At 42.2% G+C, this 20,824-nt stretch overlaps 1 protein-coding gene across 5 annotated transcripts in view; it reads left to right on the top strand.

Moving 5' to 3' along the window:
- Positions 1 to 20,824, top strand: part of GRB14 (growth factor receptor bound protein 14) — an 88,376-nt gene that overhangs the window by 18,282 nt on the left and 49,270 nt on the right. Inside the window, exon 2 of one of the 5 annotated variants that reach the window (XM_014580747.3) lies at positions 3,751 to 3,920. The exons of the other annotated variants lie outside the window; for them this stretch is intronic. Within the exon in view, the coding sequence (XP_014436233.2) occupies positions 3,858 to 3,920 (63 nt within the window). The 5' untranslated portion in view covers positions 3,751 to 3,857. The remainder of the gene's footprint in view (positions 1 to 3,750; positions 3,921 to 20,824) is intronic. 5 annotated transcript variants of the gene reach the window in all.

Here is a 20,824-nt window from a genome sequence, read left to right as displayed (position 1 = left end):
GGCAGTAGTGGCACCTTAATTTCTCCTGTTTTCTGCCTGACACACAATTTAGTTTCTCAAGAACCAAAATCAAAAATATTTTAGCATGAGGATGAAAACTAGTGGCCTGTGATATTCAGGAGTTTTAAAACCGTGTATAGGGCTAAAGGTAAAAGAAGCCATTAAAAGATGGTGTAAATAAATAGTGCTGATTTGATACAGAAACAATTAAGAAACTGAAGTATCCCAGAGTGCCATTTCAGGCTAAATCTACACTGGCAAAGCACTAGGGGGGACTGTGTGGACACTTGAATTGTTTGTTGCATCTTGACTGGCTTCCAGAAATGGCCCATAATCCCTCAAATCCCATCTGCGCTTTGTTTGTGGAACTTGTCTGTTTGCCTTGCAGGCATGCACATATCCCTTTTCAGAGCTCCATTTTCTGACCGCTGCCTTGTGCTGATTTACTCCATGACACAGAACAAACCCATGTTTATGTGGATGGACACAGGCATCTGTGTGTGAGAGAAGGAGGAATGTACGGGGTAGGGCCTGAGATGTCAGGGTTCCCCCCCCCCCCAGCCTCAGGAGGGGTTGTTTCCTGTCACTGTCTAACATCCCCTCCCCAAAACGCATAGTCTCCCCCCCCCCCATCATACTCTCCCTTTCCCAGACTTCTGTTGAAAAATAGCTGTTAATGCATCATATTGACCATGGATCAATGGGATTGGGAAACCTGCATCATCTGATGCTGACTGTTCCATGCCACATTGCAAACTGTTCCCAAAGCACCCTGTGGTTAGTTGCATAATGGGATAGCTACCACAATACACTGCTCTCTGATGTTGCAAGAGCTGCTAATGTGGATGTGCTCCACCATCACAAGGAGCACAGTATGGACACACAACAGCCATTTCCCTGCAGCACTCTGGGTGTGTCTAGACTACATGGCTCCGTCGACAGAGCCATGTTGATGAGTTTACTAGACATAGTAAAATGAAGTGGCGATTTAAATAATCGCCGCTTCATTTACTTCAAAATGGCTGCCGCGCTGTGCTGATCAGCTGATTGTTAGCATAGCACGGTAGTCTAGACGGGGATCAGCCGACCCCAGAACCCTTTGTTGTCAGATCCTGTAAGCCTCGTTTCACGATTATTTAAATCGCCGCTTCATTTTGCTATGTCTAGTAAACTCATCTACGTGGCTCCGTCGATGGAGCCATGTAGACTAGACACACCCTCTGTGAGCAGTGATCTACTAGTGCTTTACATCTGCCAGTGTAGATGTGACTTTAGAGTCACTCTGGAGAACAGACATGCATTTTTATCTGTGAATTTTTTTAAAATCAACATCATCTGAATTATGAATTCCTGTTTTAAAACTGAAACATTTGGTCACACCTGGGAAAGTAGGGCCTTGTTTGTACTTATTGGGAGATCGCTGCTGTAGAAATCACTCCCCTAGGGGTCAATTTTTAGCGTGACTAGTAAAGACCTACTAAATCAACTGCTGAGCATGCTCCCATTGACTCCAGTAAGCCACCAGGTGAAGAAGAGTAAGGGGAATCAGAGTTTCTCCCATGGACACCCCTCCCCCCCAGTGGAGATGTCGCAGTAACTCAGACTAATGTATATCAAATCCAACTATGCTATTCATGTAGCTGGAGTTGGATAACTTAGCTTGCTATTGCCCCCTTATGTATACCTGGCCTAAGAAAATATCTGGTGTGGCCATGTCTGCTGGAGCAGAACAAACACAGATATTCTCAGTGGGGAAAATAATCCTTTGCTTCACCTTGTAGACAGAGGAAAATATTATTCATATAGCAAAAAGCATTGAAATTCTTGGCAGCAGACAAGGAACGCCAGTAACTGAAGTAAGATTAAACTGATTTTGGTTATTTGTATTCCCTTCTCAATAAAGTAGTTAATGCAATATACTGGGATTACTATTATTAAACCTCACTTTTTCTATAATTTATTTTAAAATAAATAAAACTGTGCTCCTGTGAATAAAGTTTGTGGCCTAATACCAAGGTTTGTGTCTCAAAGTCCAGTAAAACTTGAGTCGCATAATGGGCTACAAGGTGAAAAAATATGTAACAAGACACTTGACGCTTACCTTAGCCATTCTGAAAATGGTGGTTGCAGAAGGATATGTCCATTCTGGATTTTACAGGAAGGAGATTAAAATTTGACCTTCTTGAGTAACTACATTCTGGAAATTTCCAACACATAGGCATAATGAGTTCTTTACTTAAGCCTCAATATAGGCAGAGAGTATGATTTGAGTACTGTCTAATTTTTGGAAGATGAGTTATAGCTTGACTGTGAAACAAGCCAAAAAAAACCCTTGATATCTTTTAACAAAGATTTTTGCTACATTTTAATTGGATTTATGATTTATTAAAAGCATGCGATTAAAATTAACTAGACAAATGTTGGCCTCCATACTAGATCCCTTTATGACTTTGCTTCAGTTTCCAGAAGTTATTTGACCCTTCCCCCACTGTCCCGTCCCACCAGTCATCATCAAGCCAGTAGATTTTGAAACTGCAGAAAAATGATTGCCTCTTTCTATTATCTGACTAACTTTTGTCATTCTTTGACAGCTGTGTGCAACGCATCAACATACTACAGGTTACATTGTTTGATTTTATTTTAATCTGCATGTTGCTTTGTGCAAACTCTGATTTAGAGACCAATTCTGCAAAGTACTTAAGAATGTGCTTAAGCCCACTGACTTCAGGGCCTCATCAAGGCCATCAAGCACATGCCTAAATTTTAAAGCCACGCATAGGCACATTAAAATTATGAGCTCTGATGGTGCCCTGTCAGTACCAGTGGCTTGTTAGATATGATCATATTTTTTACTATTTAAAAGACACTTGTACAGAGAGTGTTAATTGTAGATTATAGTACTGTTTCTCTTTAACTCCGCAGCATTTAATTTTTTAAAATCACTGACTGTTACGGCTTATAATCCGTTTTTCCTTCCCTACCACACTTTGAGCAGAAATGGCTGTCTTCATCTTCCAATTATTCCTCTCTGCCCCTAAATCTCAAAGATAAAATCGTTTTGGCATGGATTATTGTAGTATTTGCCAATTCAGCTCTGAACATTTCAAGGATATGTACAGTACTTGGACATGCACTAAATAATTTACTCACTGGTTTTTAAAAAAGACTGCAATAGCTTGAAATGTTATGAACTCTTGACTTGAGCCGTTGTGGATTGTTTACCTTGTTAATCTAGAGTGAGCAACATTTGAGATACTTCATACTTGATCAAAAGCAGCTTGTGTTTAAAAACATACTTTAATCTCATAGTTCTAACAGTATCTATTGCATAATTGGCTTTAATTTAAAACATTTTAAGACCAGCATATTTTAACTGTAATCTAAATATGCATGTGTTAAATTTTAAAAAAGAAAACAAAACAAGGCACAATTTTCTTTCTGAACGGCAAAGAAGGCATTCAGTTGTTCTTTCTGGGAAGAGGGGGGGAGATGGAAGTATGGGGTAGAAGTTCCTGGGTGATCTAAATACTTGTTAATCTGGTTCTTTAAATATCATAAACAAAAATACCAGAATGTATTTTCAAGGACAAAGGAGGAGTTTGCAAGTCCTGTGATTGGTTGGTTGCTAGTTAGTCCTGTCCCAGAGTCCTCCTTAATTGGCTTTCAGTAGGGTTGGATTCCCATAAGAATGTAATAAATGTCACCCTGCTTTTTTGTTTGTTTGTTTTCTTTCTTTACACTGACTTTAAGGTATTGGGTTCTGAGAACTGAGGCTTCAAGGAATATTGCCAGAGACTGACTTTATTTCATGTATGACCTGAACGGAGGCTGTTACTCTAATTCTGTGAAGAGCAGACATGAGCTTGTATGCAAGAAGGGTAACCTTGCCAGCAATCACTCCAATAGTTCTGCAAAAAAGGGTAGGGCATTTATGTAATTTTGTAACACTTACTGTAGTGTGTGTGGGATAAGTGGTTGCATGGTTGAAGCAAACAGTGCTTTGAATACTTTAATGTAGCTATATAAAAGTATACATGATTTTTTTTAAATCCTGTAATATTTTCAGAAAATAGCTAAATGTCTTTATTTCATCTAGTGGATTTAAGGCTTCATTAGACTACTTATCACACATCTTTTTCTCTATCATCGTTTTTGTGGCTATACTAGTGTGTTTTATATAAAAAGTTGTATGTATAGAATATTTTATCTTTTTCAGTAGGGCTGAAAAATCCTAAATATAACAATTTCATTCATTAACATTTAAATGTGCATTCTTACAGAGTTTTTAAGGACTTTGTTCAAATCCCACTGAAGTCTGGACCAGTCTTTATGTTCCTACACTCTGTGACTAACTCTATTGGTTAAATTTCAATTTGTTAAAACTTGAATGTGAGCATTAAGTTTGAAAATGGTTTCAAATAGTTTTTAAAAACGAAACTTATTTGTTCTAGTTCTTACTGTAAGGATTTAACTCTTAAAAAGGAACTTTTGATATTATACCTTGTGAATAATAACTGGAGTTATAAACTGGCCAGCCTACGTAATGTGGCTGTACAGACACTTAAAAGCAACAAGGAGAGGGAGGGAGATGTACTGCTTTTCTAATATAGTGGTATTAATTTATATTAAATGCAAGAATCTGTATTCATTTTTAAAAAATGTAAATCATTTAAAGTAAATTTTCAAAGGTAGTTTTGATTGCCACGTGCTATTTCCCTGAAGTAAATAAAATCCTGATAGAGACTTTTGTTGCTTTTGAGACATGTCACAGCTACGAAAGATGGAATTCAAGTGAAACACCATAATAGTATTAAGTAGCTTTCAAGGCCATCCCTATAGAAATGTTTATGATGACCTGTTTGGCCCAGTGGTGTCTACACAATTTGAACACAACTTTTATAGCTCTTTGTATTTAAAAAAAAACAGTTTTGACTTAAGTGATCTATCAAAAAATGTACATAGAGAATACTAAGATTGCCCAATTGAGCATGCAAAATTCAGGAAATACCACAGTTAAGGTTTTGCATAAACTGCGCCTATGCCTCCTCTGTTCTCTATGGAGATAGTGCTGTGCTGGGAATGGCTTTTAAGCCTGCTTCTTTCTGCACTGACTCCTGCTCTCATCCCGTTAGTGCCTCTGATACAGAGGCAGCAAGGTGAGGGAAGCGACTAGTTGAGTAGTGAATCAACTACCGGATAAGCTTAGGTTTATCAGATAATTTGCTAGTCGCTACATACCGTGTTCTAACAGTCTAATATATCTTAACTGACTTGCCAGAGAATTTTCTTAATTTTCTAAAATGTTTAAATGTTCCATTTAATCAATACCCTAGTATTCATTTTATTTTCAATAATCCATTTATTTTCAATAATCCTTATGTGTATTTTAGGAAGTGAGGCAGCATCAAAGATAATTCAGTTGTAAACGTAGGTAGTCTGTGTACCATGAGCTTTCATAGTTGCTCTATTTTTGTTTGCTTATTGGGCACTTGTGTTAATGCACTTTGCCTACTATAGACAGAGTAATACGCTATTACTGCACATGTGCAACTTTGGAGTTCCTTGATTTAAAAAAAAAGATATATTTTACTGGCAGCCTTAAAGTTTTTTGTCAGAATTTTCTCTGTGCTAGTGAAGGAATAATGAATTCCATATTTGGGAATTTATTTTGTGATTTACTTAGATACCACCAGTGCCCAGTCCTCTGAAACTTTATACGGTATGCCTGAGAGAGCCCATTCTTCCATGAACCTTAGGAAGTGTTTAGGTGTTCTTTACATGCTTTACAGATAGGCAGTGAATGCGACAAATTTGCCAAAGCAGCCTTTTCCCAAGCACTGCACAATTTCACTAAGTCTTTCAACATCCAGCTAAGTTAGCTATGTGCATATTTTATAAGCCCACTATGCACCCAGAGTTGGATATTCATTACCTATGGGATCTAAAGAACTTTTATACTCCAAACCGTATGTCCTTGATTACAGATAATTCTATGCCAGATTTAAACTTTTTGGTACAGGTTGTGCTCTTGTGTGGCATACTTTCTGTGTAGATCTAAAGCTTCTGGGAGCTACCATCGACAGGAAAAACTGATACATTGGATTTGCGTTATTAGGAAGCTGGGGAGAAGGGTTAGTTGAGGGAAAGGGTGCAGCAAATTTACATGGGCATAGTTCTAATATTCTGGAGATCCTCCAGTTTGGAGGGTGGAGTCTGCAGAGAGCAGACCCCACTTTCAAGCATTTGTGGGGAACTCCTTTCAGAGATTTCCTTCCAGAAATACCTTTTAATAAGTTTTATTACAGCAATTTAAATTGCTTTAGTGTAGGGAACATTTGGGGAAACGTTTAATGGAGTGAGTATCATTCTTGTTTAACTTACGAAGGCTCCCTTTACTACAGAAACGTCTGACTTTTACTGGGAGAATCCTTTGTGTTGCAGTCTAGCCCTAGAGACTATAGCTTTCATGAGACCTTGGGGGAAAAAGGAGGGTTAGTGAGCTTCATTTTGGAGAAAGGAGTCATACTGCTAGTATGGACCCTTTTCCAGGCCAGGAACTGTTGTTGAGGCTAGAGCCTGTTACTGAGAGCCTACTGGGGCTTGCATCTAGCAGGCTGCTTCAAGGGCTGTTGGTGATTGTCCCTGGAGGGAAAAGATCCTGGCTATGCCTGTGGCTGAGAAGGGCCCGCATAAACTTGAATAGAAGTAACTGTGGCTGTTTGGAACAGAGTGTTGCCTGGGACAGAGCAGAGAAGACAGCCTGACTCTGGGTCCAAAGAGAGCCAGAGAGATCTGCCCAGTGAACCAGAGGTATTGGCATTTGGTGTTCCTTGCTCTGTGGCAGAGAGATTTTGCAGCTGGCTGACCACTTTGGACTGACATGCACAGAACCTGTACAGTGCTGTCTCCACTCCAGCTGCAGACCTTCAAGCGTGCCTGCGCAAGCATTTGGGGTGGGATACATTGTGGCAGAGTGTATGCCAATTAGATAAGTTTCCTTTATTTCTGTGCACTTTGTTAATTGATTTTACTCATTTTTAATCTTTTAAAACCTGTTTCTTTAAGTTGTTAAGTAAAGGTATGCTAATTCTAATTTAATCAATTAGATATATATTATTTGTAATTGTTGTTTTCGAGTTAGATCCACATCATTAGTGGAATAATTGTATTCCTGGAGGCTCCCAAGCTATACCATTAAGTACATATAGGGACAGCTAGGTGGAGGCACCCTCATTGTATATTCCTTTAGGAGCAAAGTGCTACAGCAAGAGGGTTGATAGGAAATTCCCAACTATACAACATCACTACTGGGCTACTCAGGATCTCCTTTTATGTTAAAAACATCAGGTGAGCGTGACTTGCTCCGGAGTAACCCTGGGAGGAAAGAGGGGGTTACACTTAAACTTGGTCAGATCTTTTGTTGTTGTTGTTGTTGTTTTTTGTTTTGCATCACGCAGTATAACATTTAGGACTTGATTGTACTGTTGTTAAAACCAACAGCAAAGTTTTCATTGACTTGAACTCCAGCATCTCTAGGCCTTTCTTATGTTATGTGCTATTTGAAATAGCAGTTTTTCCCTAAGAACTATGAATGCACATTTAAAAAAGCACTCTCCACTGTTATCTTTCAAAAATATGCTTTTGAACTGTCAATATACATTTTATCCATTTTTGAGTATTGAGTAATGCTATGTTAAAATGGGGAAAAAAGTAAGTAAAGTGAGAAATGTTATATTGATATTCAATATTAATTAAGAATATATTGTGTGAATTTTAGAAATACCAGCTTGATTCTTCTCAAATGAAATCTGAGCCTTAGTTCAAAGTATTCTCAATTGATGGTCACTTACGCCATAAAAATTTGACTTAATATGTATCTCATACTGTAGGCAAAAGTGTAGGTTTTACCAATTATACAAAAAATTGCTGTGGCATTTTTCCATGAGGAAAAAAAATTAGTTGCTTTTCTGAGCCGATATTTGGCTAATCTGCCAATATTTCTGATAGGTGCATTTCTCATCTTCATTTTCTTTTTGAAAAGTTGAAAGAAATACATACTCCAAATATGTATCTGTTGTATCCTAATATAGACAAATGTTATTCATACCATTACCACTCAACTACGTCTCATAAGAATAAAATGCAGTACAAGCTAGAATGTACTTCCACAATTCATGCAATTCCCTTTCTACTGACCATACATGGATACTGCTTGCTATGGATGTTATTCTAAGGGTCTGACTCCTTCTCCAAAAGGATCTTTAAAAGTCATCCAGAAAGGTGATTTATTGAATATGAGGCAAATATAAATATTAAGCATTGTTCAAATCAGGTCTGTACATTTTTGGCCCCAGGGTCAAACTAACTCTCAGAATTAATATGGTTTTCTCTCTCTTTCTGGTCTTGGTAACTTTTTACTCTTTTATAAACTGTTTTTAAGGAATCTAACTAAATGTCAACCTGTATTAAAATATTTATTTTTGTCTGAAAATGTTAGTAATTAAAAATAAATACTGATGTATCTTCAGGATTAGTAGTTGGTAAGCATAGATGCTATCATTACATAGAATTAGGAAGAAAGCATGATAAAAGCATTCTGTTGTTTCATGCTAGCTAGAGTCTGCTTCCATAAATCATTGTGTATATCCCCCTTGAGCATGTATATAGCATGATGCATGACTATATTTTGCACAGTGATTTTTAGGGTTAAATTGGTTAAAGTCAGAGATGTAAGAAAGCAATTTCAAAGTCCCCCTCCCCACACACTTCCAGTGCATTTACCTTTTGGCCTTCAACTGCCATCATACTTTAGTCCTGAAACAATTCTCAGGAAAAAAAAATTCCTAGTTAAGCTAAATATTATTCAGGGTGATGAACAAATTTATCTGTTAGGCTCAAAGCCAGTTTTCAATTAGTTAGGGGCCCTAGAGGTGAAATGTTAGTGCATTTATCTAGTAACTTTTACATAACACTCAAATTGACATATCATTGGTGTCTGTAAGTGGATGCCTCTGGAAGCAGTGTTTTTTTTTCCTTTGAATATTTTGTCTTCCTACCAATAAAGACAATTGAACATATGGAGTTAAAGATGGATAAACATCACCCTTTGTATCTACATCTGAGTGCCTCTCTAGACTCAAACTGAAATGCTTTGCCTAAGGCAATCCCATTGCTTGGCTAAAGGCCTGACAGAACAGGGAAGTCTTGTTCTGCTTCTTGAAGCTCACTAAATTCAGGCTCTGGAATATTTCCAGAATGAATGAATTTGTTGCGGGCACTACCTATATTCAGGTCTGTCTTCTGCTGAATCTGGGAAACGTAACCTAGAAATCTACAGCAAAAGTAGCTTGAAAATATTGCAACCACTGACACTGAAGGCAGGAAATGAGGTAATTCTATACAGGATGGAATGAACTTTAGTATGATTCTTTTTTCTGCTCTGAAATATTGTCTTCTAGCATTTAGTCATAAAAGTGTGAAGTGTTACTGCAGCCCAAAGAACACATCCGTTCTGGCTATAGAGCTATTGTAATATCTATTTAATGAAGTGCTTAGCTTTACTGCTCTGGTTATTGAAATACTGCTAAACCTACTCCTATGTAGAGGAGGGTCTTATCTGAGTGTGCCTTTCCATAACTTCCTGTAGGCATATATGGGGAGATGGCTCGCATGGATTAAAATCAGAACTGTTCAATAGCAGTATTAGATTTCTGATAAAGTGACTTTGTAGCTCTTTTTACAGCTAATGCTGCTAGGAATTCTGATATTCTAAGAGAATTGCAACTGGAAAAGGGAGCCTTTGCTATCCCTGGCTACATCATTATTAATAGAGGACTGTCTCAAGCAGAGATAGCATGTTCTTTTCTTCCTTAGCTGAGAAGTATGTTCCCAGCTGTAGGTTAGACATACCCAAAATGAAGGATGAAAATCATTATTAATGATTAATCACCCTGACATCTGTTGGGAGACCAATACAGCAGTACACAGACAATCCAGGAAATTTTTGGAGAATGTTGGGGATAACTTCTTGGTACAAGTGCTGAAGGAACCGACCAGGGGCTATGCGCAGCTTGACCTGCTGCTCACAAACAGGGAGGAACTAGTAGGGGAAGTAGAGGTGAGTGACAACCTGGGAAGAACTAGTAGGGGAAGTAGAGGTGAGTGACAACCTGGGAAACAGTGATCATGAGATGGTAGATTTCAGTATTCTGACCAAAGCAATAAAGGAGAGTAGCAAAATACACACCCTGGACTTCAGAAAAACAGACTTTGACTCCCTCAGAGATCTGATGGACAGGATTCTCTGTGATGCTTACATGAAGGGGAAAGGGGTCCAGGAGAGCTGGCAGTATCTTAAAGGAAGAAAGCCTTATTGAAGGCACAGGAAGAAACCATCCCGATGCTCAGCAAGAAAAGCAAATATGTTAGGCGACTGGATTAGATTACCGGGGACATCCTTGGTGATCTTAAACACACAAAGAAAGCTTACAAGAAGTGGAAAATTGGACAGATGACTAGGGAGGAGTATAAATATATTGCTCGAGCATGCAGGGGAATTATCAGGAAGGCAAAAGTGTAATTGGAATTGGAGCTAGCAAGGGATGTGAAGGATAACAAGAAAAGTTTCTACAGGCATGTTAGCAATAAGAGGGTGATCAGAAAGGGCACGCTGCAACCCAAAATGGCTGAGCAGGGCTCACACGGTGAGGACACAGCTCAGGCTGCAGACCTTCATCCACCGTTCGCCCACCTGACCCTGCAATTCTCTGTATGGCCTCCCCTCTTCCCGGTGCTCCGGGGAGTCAGGAGCCAGATGGCCTCGCCCCTCCCTGTACATCCAGCCCCCTCACAAACTCCCTCAGCTGAGACCCCGCACCCTCAGTCCACTCACTCATATCCCCCAAACTGAGACCTTGCACCCCCAGCCCCCTCACACACCTCCTCCACTGAGACCCTGCACCCTCACACACACACCCTCTGCTGAGACCCTGCACCCACCAACCCATTCACTCATACCTCCTCCCCCAAGCCAAGGCCTCACACCCTCACCCCTTCCACCAAGACTGCTTGCCTCCAGCCTGCTCTTGCACCCTCCCCCAGGCCAACATGTCAACATGGATTTATGAAGGGCAAGTCGTGCCTGACCAATCTGATTAGATTCTATGATGAGGTAACTGGCTCTGTAGATATGGGGAAGTCAGTGGATGTGATATACCTTGACTTTAGCAAAGCTTTTGATATGGTCTCCCACAATATTCTTGCCAGCAAGTTAAGGGAATATGCATTGGATAAATGGATTGTAAGATGGATAGAAAGTGATCTAGACTGTTGGGCCCAATGGGTATTGATCAATGGCTCGATGTCAGGTTGGCGGTCAGTTTCTAGAGGAGTGCCCCAAGGATCTTTTCTTGGTCCGGTTTTGTTCATAATCTTTATTAATGACCTGGATGAGGGGATGGATTACACCCTCAGCAAGTCGCAGATGACACTAATCTAGGGGGAGAGGTAGATGTGCTGGAAGGCAGGGATAGGGTCCAGAGTGGGTCAGTGAGCACCAGGGTAGAGTCCTGCACTTGGGACAGAAGAATCCCGAGCATTGTTACAGGCTGGGGACTGAATGGCTAAGTAGCAGTTCTGCAGAAAAGGACCTGGAGATTACAGTGGATGAGAAGCTGGACATGAGTCAACAGTGTGCCTTTGAAGCCAAGAAGGCTAATGGCATATTAGAGTGCATTAGGAGGCACATTTCTAGCAGATCTAGAGAAGATGTTATTCCCCTTTATTCGGCTCTGGTGAGGTCACATCTGGAGTATTGTGTCCAGTTCTGGGTCCCCCACTACAAAAAGGATGTGGAAGCATTGGAGAGGGTCCAGCGGAGGGCAACCAAAATGATTAGGGGGCTGGAGCATATGACTTATGAGGAGAGGCTGAGGGAGTTGGGTCTGTTTAGTCTGCAGAAGCGAAGAGTGAGGGGGGATTTGATAGCAGCCTTCAACTTCCTGAAGGGAGGTTCCAAAGATGGAGATGGCTGTTCACAGTAGTTACGGATGGCAAAACAAAGAGCAATGGTCTCAAGTTACAATGTGGGAGGTCTAGGTTGAATATTAGGAAAAACTATTTCACTACGAGGGTGGTGAAGCACTGGAATGGGTTACCTAAGGAGGTGGTGGAATCTCTCCCTAGAAGTTTAAAGTCTCAGCTTGACAAAGCCCTGGCTGGGTTGATTTATTTGGGATAGGTCCTGCCTTGGTCAGGGGGCTGGACTTGATGACCTTCTGAGGTCTCTTCCAGCTCTATGATTTTATCAATGTTGTTTAAGGGCCAAACAAGAATGGGACAGGTTGTTAGGTCCTGTGCAAGCATAGTGTAGGGTTTTATAATTGATTTATGTAAGACAGACATTGTATGGGAGAAGGAGAGTAATACACACATAGCTAAAAACTTGAATTTGAATTTTTGGGATCTTATTAGCCCTATGCTGCGGAAGGCAGTCAATGTCAAAGAGCAGCCATGTCTGTTGTCCTCAGCTGCTCTCTAATAAAATGGGGGAAATAAAAATGTTTGCTTACATGAAACTAAATAAGTGGCACTGTCTGCTAGGCAAGGCACGGCTATGGAAGTCCGGAGACCTGGCTTCTGTTCTTGGCTGTACTGCCCACTTTATATGCAACTTTTGGTAAATCACTTCACCATTTGATGTATTTTGTTTTCTCTTCTGCTCTGTGTGTGTCTAACTTAGATTGTCAGCTTTTCTGGGCAGTGTCTGTCTTCTATTTGATGTGTACAGCAGTTAACATAGTGGAACCTCAGCCTCAATTGAGGTCACTGTCTGCTATTATCATACAAATAACCACATTCCCTCCCCCCATGCCTTTTTAACAGGACTGTGAGTTTGGACATATATTCCAAGTGAATCTCTTTGAATATTAGGCATTTAGATTGTTGTGAATCTGCTGCTATATTTGTCTCCCCAGCATACTGTAAATCCTGGCTTTGAGGTTGAGCAGATACAGCCAAAAGGCTGATTTTACCTTAAAGACAGCTGTGATTGAATTTTAAGTTCCTCTTATTCATTTTCTCAGGTCTGAAGATCCTTTAACGATTACAGGTTTCTGAATCTTAAATGAACTTTTTAGGTTTTCCATTGAATGTTCAAATATGTATATTTGTAAACAAATATGCAGTAAGATGTGTTATTTTAATTTGTTAGCCATTTCAAAGGAATAATTTAAAAACAAAACCTAGCAGGAAAGGTCAGCATGTTGGTTTTTACCATCTTTGTAAAAACAAAGAAACCCCAAAAAGCCCTTTCCAGCCTTTTGCTTTTTCTAACATGCACATGCTAAATATATTGACATTTGATTAAAATACTGTGTATTTGGTTCAGTGCAGTATGATAGTGTCTCACTGACACTCTAGTCTCTACACTTGCTGTGGCTTTTGCAGATGATTTTAGTCACAGAATTCACAGTGATCTAATGTGAATTGTATGACAAAATGTTGCTCAGCTCGTCTGAAGTGTGGGTGTGTGGGTGTGTGGGTGTGTGTGTGTGTGTGTGAGAGAGAGAGAGAGAGGTTGTAAATGTGTAATTTTTCCCTAGGTCTAAATCTGAGCAGGTAACACATACTTTCATCATTTATTATAAGGTGTAGTTTGACATGCTTTAGTGGCACAGTTAATATTGCACTCCACCCCCTCTCCCTTTTCAGTTCTTGGAAAACATCTCATAGACTTATTCAGTTTCTTCTTGACTTCTTTGAACATCTAACATTCTTCATATAGTAACCAAGGGAATTGGCTGTGTTTAGTGTTTTTCTCTGCTCATACTCCTGTCTTTTTGGCAGAAATCTGTTGGAAGAAAATTGCTTTCTCATCAGTTTGGAAGAGTGCTTGGCCATTTCCTAGCCCTATTATTTTAATCTCATCTCCTTTGGAAAAAAAATTAGGCTTCCAGTAAGTTGGAACTTAACCTTCAGACTGTTATCTAGCCTTGAAGTGTATCAGGAGACTTTGAGTAGTTATTTCTGCTAAGAGTAAATCTCTTACTTAGTAGACATGATTTTGCATAGCTGTGTATAAAAGAATAAATGTAGCTTATTTAGAGCACAAAGAATTGATTAGTTTTAGCATAAAAAACCCAAAGTATTTCCCATACTTATGACTGAAATTTTATATGCATCTTTGGAATTATTCTGATATATATGAATATCCAGTTACTTATTGATGTATTTGAGCGTATACACACACTAATTTGTCCAGAAGAATTCAGCACAATGTACTAAATCATATGCCATTAACAAGACTAATATCCTTTCGTAACATGGATGTCTTCTTTGACTCCTCCTTCTCCCTTGTTGTGCACAGTCATGCTATGTCCAAACCTTTCTGCTTCCTCTAGAAAATCCCTGAAATCCAATCCTTTTTACTTTTGATATTGCAAAATCTGTCATTCAGAACCTCATTTCAAGTGTTGACACTGTAAACCATCTCTTATCTGACTACTTTGTCCCCTCACATTATATACACTAGATTAGCAGTAGGCAAAAGATGGATGTGGCTTGCTGGGATTAGTTTATTATTATTTACCTACATCTTTGCAGGTATGGCAGATTGAAGTTACCATTGGCCACGGATCGCCATTACCAGGCAATGGGAGCTGCAGGAAACGGTGTCCCAGTCTGCACCACTTCCAGCAGCTCCCATTGCCTGGTAATGGAGTTTTGTGGCCAACGGGAGCTGTACCTGTGGAGGCACAGATAAATAAAGCACCGGCATCCTGCCGGGGCTAACTCTGGTGAGCTGCGTTCAGCCCATGTGCTGGTTATTGCCAGCCACTGAACTAGATAATTTTTTTTGAAATCTTAGACTGGCTTTTTCCTTCTTCATTTCATAAACTTCTTGCCCTTGCTTTCAAGGCCTTTCATAACTCTGCCATTTGATACATATCCACTTTTGTGACTTATAACATCATCCCCATTTCCCAGCCTTGAATACCTATTTGTCTACTGCCACAGATATTGTTGTACTTGTTGTCCTTTAGTCATGGAATTCTTCTGTAATCATAAGATAGTAACTGCATTCTCCCTGTCACCCCCGTTCTCTCCTTTTACCCCCATTCTTATGTTAACCTGTCTTTTTTCAACTTAGATTGATATATCTCTGAGGCAGTTTCTCTCCATGTTTGAGATACTTCATTATTTCTAAAGGTCTTTTAGGATTGACCACAGTAGAAATAACAACCAATGGGAGATATGGCATGTATTTTGTTCCAGGTCAATGGACAAATCTGCCTGGGCAATGTAGGCGACTATCGGGGAATAATACTATAAAGAGTAGAGAAGCTCTCCAACTTTTAATTTAAAGCTGGAATGTAAATACTCCTCAGACAGCTTTGTTCTCCTAGTCTGCCTGTGTTCCTTCTCTAATGAGCTCCAGGATTGTTTGCATTTTTACCTTGAAACCTCTGTTATAGTTTAGCCTAGTTTTCCCATATAAAATTGCTGCCCAAAAAAGAACATATTCTGCTCCTTTTATTAGCAGGATAACCGGTAATAGCAGGAGCAGTTGCAGGGTGAGTACAGAGCATTCTTGCTCTCCCTCAGTCCTTGGGGCTTGGCTCACACCCCTTTCCTCAAGTATCCTGTCCCCTCGGGGCTCGAAAGGGAGGATATCCCCAATTCCTACAGTGTGTTCATCGAACCCCAAATGATTTAATCCAGCCTTGAATGTGTCATTTACTTTATATAATAAGAACACAGAATTCTATTGCGTTCTCTGCAAAGAAAACATTAGACCGTTAAATACTGGTGACACTTGACACAAATGAGGATGTGGAATTCAGAGATATGGCTGATAATCTTCTGCCCTTAACTTCACTGACCACAGAAGACAAAAGTGAGAAGTATGTAGTGTTAGCTTCATTTTGGAACTCCTTTCCTTCCCTCATTTTCATGGGTGACTGTTTTTTTGGGGGGAAGGAGGGAAAACATAAGCATTTCCTGTATGTGGGTGCTGCTTAAGTAGTTTTGCTGCTTCTTGTTTATAGTAATTTCAGATGTATGCAGTAATATGAAGGCATTTTATTTGACTCTACACTTCTAACTGCCAGAAGGAATCAGTTTTAAGTGAAGAGCTACATGAATGGTACTGAACATAACATTTGCTGCTCACGTTTGCATAATACTGCAGCCACTACTTGGTTTGTAAAAGACCAGCTTTTTTTGGTGGTCTTATGTTATTTCTTACCTGACACATCTTTAGTCCTATTTCTTTCCATCTGCCAACTCCATTTATGTAGTTGCTCCTTCACTTTTAGAGGTGATCTGAATGTTCAACTGAGTCTTTCAAAACAACCTAGTTTGGGTATGTCTACACTACAGTGCTATTTCAAATTAACTTAATTTGAATTAGTTAATTCGAATTAAGCTAATTCAAAATAATGCATCTAGACACAAAAATTAATTCGAAATAGCATTTTTCTAATTTGAAATAGCATGTCCACATTGAGTGGACCCTAATCGAAGGTAAGGCTGCCCGGAACCAGTGCCAAAAGGGCATCAGGGTCGGACTTAGTGTGTGGGGCTGCTGCCTTAGGCTAGTCGAGGTCTGTGCTTAAAAGGACCCGAACCCCCCCCCCCCATCTCAGACAGACAGTTTTCAGGTTTCTCTGCTTGCTGGTCCACCTTGCTGAGGGACAGCAAAGCATTCTTGTCTTGGAATGCTCTGCTTGCCCTCACTCGGGACATCACAGCACTCTGCAACATGGAACCAGACCTATCCCTGGGCACACCTATCCCTGGGCATCTCGTGGGGTCATTGCCATCATCCCGGCTGCACTTGCTGCAGGCTGCCATCTATGAGGTCCATCGGGGGGCTGTCAGGATCCAGGAGGCCCTGCGGGAGAGTGTTCACCCAGAGGAGCCCTCAAAGCCACACCAGTCCTCCCTACTGGGGGCTCGAGCCCCATTCCTGCCTCACGTCCTTCCACTTACCCTAACCCTAGCCCTAGCCCCCGCCTTCCTGGTGTCAAATAAAAGACACGTAGTGTCAAAAATATTAACTGTGTTCAATAAACCCAACTGGGGAAGGGGAATGAAACTATGGGGAGATGGGGGGGAGTAGGCGGGAGAGGGGAAGGGGAAAACTGGGAGGAGGGAGCTGGAAGGGGGAAACAAGGGGAAGAAGGGGAGGGGAAGCTCAGCACTTAGAGTTGGGGGTCTCGCCGGGCCAACCACCTCCCAGCATGGCAAGGGAGGGGGCCTCGGTGTCCCCGGGAGGATGGGGAGGAGGATGCGGAGGTTGAGGTGGGGGGTGTGGACATTGAGGGGGAGGGTGTAGAGGTTGAGGAGGAAGAGGTGGGAAGGGGGGCAGGAATGGGAAGAGGGACAGTAGTTGGGGGGGCAGCAGGTGCAGGACTGGACTGGCACAGGGCACCATGCTTTGCAGGAGGGTCTGCAGGTGACAGTTCCTTGCTCTGTCCTCCACAAGCTGCTCCTGGCGGAGCTGCAGGTCTTCCAGCATCCAGGTCTGGACGGTGCAGTGCAGGGCTCCAGGGCCCCCAGGTGCTGGTCCCAGTACTCCTGCTGCATGGTGGTGGTCTGGAGCAGGCCGTGGGTGTGGGAGCATGTTCCAGGCAGGGTGGTGCACCCTGTACCAGAAGCTTGTACAGCTGTAGAGAAAGAAGAGAAGTGGTCAGTTCTCCCTGGGGACACAGTGAATGATGCCCAGCTCCCACCCTGCATCGTGAAGGCGACCATGCTCTGCACTGCCAGAGCTGCTGTGTTTGCACAGAGGCCATCGTCAGGATGTCTGGCTCTCCCCGGGACTGGGAGCTGCCCCAAGTCCGCACCCACGCCCCTGTGCCGTGTATAGTGTGGCCGAGGTGGGGGGGGAGATGTCCCCTGCCTCTGTGTAGAGGGGGCGTGTGAAGGGAGAGCATTCTGCTGGGTCCCGCCCCGGGGTCGGGAGCGTGTCAGGTCTCTTCACACATGCATGTGCCTATTGGGCCATGGCCCCTGAGTGTCACGCAGCTGGAGCCACCTGCCCAAGGGTGGCATGGCATGTGCTTGCATGTGCACAGGTAGCTGCATGATCCATGGGAGGTATGGCCCACATTCGCAGTCCCTGGTCTCCCTCCTCGCCTCCCCCCCCAGGCACAGGACAGTGCTGGCACTTAGCCGGTATGGCCTCCCTGGCCGACCCTGCAGACTCCAGTGCCGGAACAGCTGGCGATGGCCCCTCCGGTGCACCTGGGTCAGGACCCTCTGGACCCGGCTCGCTGCCTCCTGGGCTGGCGTGGACCGCCCTGCTCCCCAGGAGTTGTTTGAGGGTGGGGAAGTAGGGGCAGGTGGCAGCCCCTGCTGCGGCGCTGCCCCTGGTGGCCCTGGTGAATGCCTGCTGCAGCTCTTTGACTTTCATGTGCACCTGCTCCTGGGTGCGCCTGTGTCCCTTTTGGGCCATGGTGGCCGCTATGTGGCCATAGACGGCCACGTTTCTCCTCCAAGTGCAGAGATCATGGACGTTGGGGGCCTGCCCCCAAACCTCAATGAGGTCCATGACCTCCGCACTAGTCCAGGAGGGCATGCGCTGTCTACTGCCCCTGGCTGGCTCCTGGGTGCTGTGGGACTGGGTGAGGGATGGCTGGCTGTCACTGGCTGCCTGGCTCCTCCTAGGGCCACTGGGTCAGGGGCAGAGACTGCTGGCAGGGCTGGCTCTGGCAAGTGCCATCTGGCCATAGTCTACCCCTTTAAGGGCCCTGGGGCTGGGGGAGGGGAGAGGAGTTTTCCTGGTTTGGCCCAGAGTGGCCACCAGGGGAACCTGGGAAGGGCTAGCCTCCAGCTAGTTGGAACTAAGTGGCTACACAGCATTTAATTCGAACTACTTAATTTGAATTAGGTGTTACTTCTCATAGAAGGAGGTTTACCAAGTTCGAATTAAGCGCTCCGCTATTTCGAATTAAATTCGAAATAGAGGTTTGCATGTATAGCCACTATTAAAGCTAATTCGAACTAACAGCTGTTAGTTCGAATTAACTTTGTAGTGTAGACATACCCTTAGAAATTTATGCATGCTCCTGTATATTTGTTTATATGGACTTAAGTTACTTCAAGGTACGAACAGCTATGCCTTAGGTAGCCATTTAATTGTGCTTGTTCCTGAATTTTTCCCTGTTTGGCCTTGGTTTGTTTCCTTGATTTGATTCTGGAACTCTGTTTGTTCTAGTGCTATGTGGAAATGGTCTCATCCTTGGCTGAAACAGAGAAGTTTCCTTCCCAGGGATATTCTAAAGCAAAAAGATGGATGGTCCAGTGCCTAGGGCAATAGCCTAGGACCCAAGAGACTGCTCTAGCAAAGACTTGCTGTATGACTTTGCACAGGTCACTTAGGCTACATCTACACTATGAGTTTTGCCAGAAGAGGCAATGCAAATGAAGCATGGATTAGCATTTTCTCACGCTTCATTTTCATCATCTCTTCCGATCCGTTTTTACGCAAAAGCAAGCATTGTGGACATTTCCTTTTTGCTCCAAACCCCCTTTTTGTGCAAGATCCTTATACTTTTTTGACACATAAACGCTTCTGGCAAAGCTCGTAGTATAGATGTAACATTACTGTCTTGCTAAATGGTGATAATTCCCCATCACACATGAGTGCTAGGAGCACAAATTCATACATGCGTCTGATAAGCTCAGATACTGGGGTAAATGAGGCCATATTGGTGCTCTAAGGTAATACAAATACTTAATTAACTTAGAATGTATATGGAGAAATCTGTCATGATCATTTCTTCCTTTCCTTTTACATGACTGCATAATGTAATGTCTGTGAGTTGTGATAATCTTTTCTTTATACACCTGCTTCTTTTGTGGGTTAATGATAGAAGCTGAAAAATTGAACTGGTTGATTGAAAAACTTAGAGAAAATCCTGGGAAGGTTCTTTAAACTCCCTAAACCAACATTCCACTACACCCAGGGAACCTACCTAGTTAAGGAGACTGTACATGATGGGCAGGTGGAATCCTGCATTTTGGCCAATAAGCTAAGTCATTTGCTTTTATAAATAAAGGTATGAGTTTTCCATTGCATGTAGAATCATAGAACCATAGAGCTGGAAGAGACCTCAGAAGGTCATCAAGTCCAGCCCCCTGCTCTAGGCAGGACCAATCCCAACGAAATCAACCCGGCCAAGGCTTTGTCAAGCCGAGACTTAAACACCTCTAGGGATGGAGACTCCACTACTTCCCTAGGTAACCCATTCCAGTGCTTCACTACCCTCCTAGTGAAATAGTTTTTCCTAATATCCAACCTGGACGTCTCCCACCACAACTTGAGACCATTGCTCCTTGTTCTGCCATCTGTCACAGCCTCTCTCCATCCTCTTTGGAACCTCCCTTCAGGAATTTGAAGGCTGCTATCAAATCCCCCTTCACTCTTTGCTTCTGCAGACTAAACAGACCCAACTCCCTCAGCCTCTCCCTCAGCTGAGTTGGTCCCCAGCTTGTAACTATGCTTGGGATTCTTCCAACCAGTTAAGCTGGGGACCAACCAGTTAAGTAGATTAGTACCAGGGTCTGAGGCCCAAATTTACTTGCCAGGTGCTTTAAATGAGTAAAGGAAGGTGGAAGCCGCCTTTATTTTCCTTATCTTTTTGTTTCTAGTCTTGGTAGGTTTCAAGAGAAAGGAAATGGATAGAGAATGCCTTGTAGGCATTCTTGTAGGTTGTAGATCGGGGAGGTCAGTGTAGTCACATTCTTAGTCATGACTTTATCCTCATTTTACTACTAGTGAGCATTTCTTTTCTCCCTGGATCTGGCAAGAAAGAAC

Source organism: Pelodiscus sinensis, chromosome 7 (genome assembly GCF_049634645.1).
Source record: "Pelodiscus sinensis isolate JC-2024 chromosome 7, ASM4963464v1, whole genome shotgun sequence".
Lineage (NCBI taxonomy): Eukaryota > Metazoa > Chordata > Testudines > Trionychidae > Pelodiscus > Pelodiscus sinensis.
Note: the sequence above shows the minus strand (reverse complement) of the source record. Positions and strands in the feature narration are given on the sequence as shown.